General features: G+C 39.4%; 1 protein-coding gene across 1 annotated transcript in view; it reads right to left on the reverse strand.

Annotated features, from left to right (window-relative positions):
- Nucleotides 1-719: 719 nt before the first annotated feature.
- Nucleotides 720-1,692, reverse strand: part of LOC21398936 (cellulose synthase A catalytic subunit 4 [UDP-forming]) — a 5,643-nt gene continuing 4,670 nt past the window's right edge. The window contains 2 exon segments of the mRNA XM_024162616.1: nt 720-1,565; nt 1,658-1,692. The exon segment at nt 1,658-1,692 is cut by the window's right edge and continues 4 nt beyond it. Of these exon segments, the coding sequence (XP_024018384.1) occupies nt 984-1,565; nt 1,658-1,692 (617 nt within the window). The 3' untranslated portion in view covers nt 720-983.

Below are 1,692 nucleotides of genomic sequence, written 5' to 3' on the forward strand. Positions count from 1 at the left end.
CCTCCACAAGGGAGGTAACTCAAGCTCCACAAGGGAGAAAAAAATAATAATAATGATGTCCTCTGACTCAAGGGAGGCATTCAAGTTATAATCACGGTGTCATGGGGGACCTTGCAAACCCTCACGTCCCGATGATTGCGCGCAAGTGGTACGAGCACTCGGGCCCATCAGTAAGAAAGATAAGATAAGATAATAAGATTCTGATAAGACATCATAATTAAGCATAATTGGCTCATGCATATTTATTCATGTGAACTTACAGTTGTTTTGCGGGAGATAGTTCCTACTTGCTGAGCGAAAGCTCATTATAGAATGTTTATACTGTAGGTAAGCAACCGGCATATAATGCCTGATGGACTGCTGGCGAGTGGACGAACGATGTGGAGCTCGGGATATGGATACCACTCGCAAATATTTCCGCAATCAGCTTTATGTTACAAATAGTTTTGTTAATTATGATTATGAAACAGATATGTTAAGGTTTGAATATTTTAATTAAGAAAGCAATTTCGTATTTTATGTTTATAATAAGACCCTTAAAAAAAAAAATGTTCCGTAAATTTTAAGAAATTTCAGTAAGTACAAGTTAAAAAGTTAGTTACAGTGGCGGCCTCAAAGGAGGGTCGCTACACATACATACATATATATATATATATATGCATTCTCATTTAATCTGCAAAATGACATCAATCAAACAATTCTTAATTGCCATATGGGTCAAAATTTTGCAAACAGATTGTGATATGTGGTTGTATCCAGTTTATAATACACAGAATAGTATTTCTAACTACATATGCCAAGTCTCTCTACCCTTTCCACTCCGCTAATCAAAAGCTCTCTCAATGATACTGGATATATATATGCTCAAATCACCCTTCTTTGAAAACTTATTAACATTTAAGAGACTTGTGCAAGAGAAAGTTCCATAAGGTGCTACACACAAACTCATTCAAGAAGAAGGTAAATAATCAACAGGATTATGGTTAGCACTCCACTCCACATTGTTTAAGAATTGGTCCAGTTTGCTTTGGCAAGAAAGGATCAATTCTGACCCAAACCAATGAGAAAATTGAAGCGAGAAGTATTGACCAAAGGACGACAATGGTAGGAGTCCTGTTTTGCCTTCCCATCAGACCTTTAAGGAAGGGATAGAGATGGAGAATAACCCAGAAGGAGAAAAACAGCTTCCCAAACAGAGGACCCCATGAACCATAACCATTGTTAATGGCATCAGAAATTCCAGCCACAACTCCCACCATGTTCAAGATTATAAGGGTGGTTGGTGGGATAAGCAGAGTAGTCCATTTGAAGAGGTAGAGCTCCCCAAACTCAGCATCATCGGCTGCTTTTGCTGTCACAGTAAAGTTGGTGTCAACTCCAGCCAGGACTTTAAGGAGACCTTGGAAGACGGCGAAAAGGTGAGCAGAGACACCACCAATAACCCAGAATTGCTCATTACGCCACCAGTCTTCGAGGCTGACACCACTCCATCGGAGCTCTAACACGCCAGTAGCAATGATGGAAAGGAAAAGAGCCAAAAACCATACGCTAGCAAGATTGTTAAGCTGCACATGACATAAAAGTGTTCTGATTAGAGATTACAAGAACCCGACTGGTAGCAGAGGAAAAAAAAAAAATCTTCAATTGTAGCTCTTACAGTTGGGATGATGAATTTTCCGGTCAAAAGACAGA

Source organism: Morus notabilis, unplaced genomic scaffold, assembly GCF_000414095.1.
Source record: "Morus notabilis unplaced genomic scaffold, ASM41409v2 Scaffold602, whole genome shotgun sequence".
Lineage (NCBI taxonomy): Eukaryota > Viridiplantae > Streptophyta > Magnoliopsida > Rosales > Moraceae > Morus > Morus notabilis.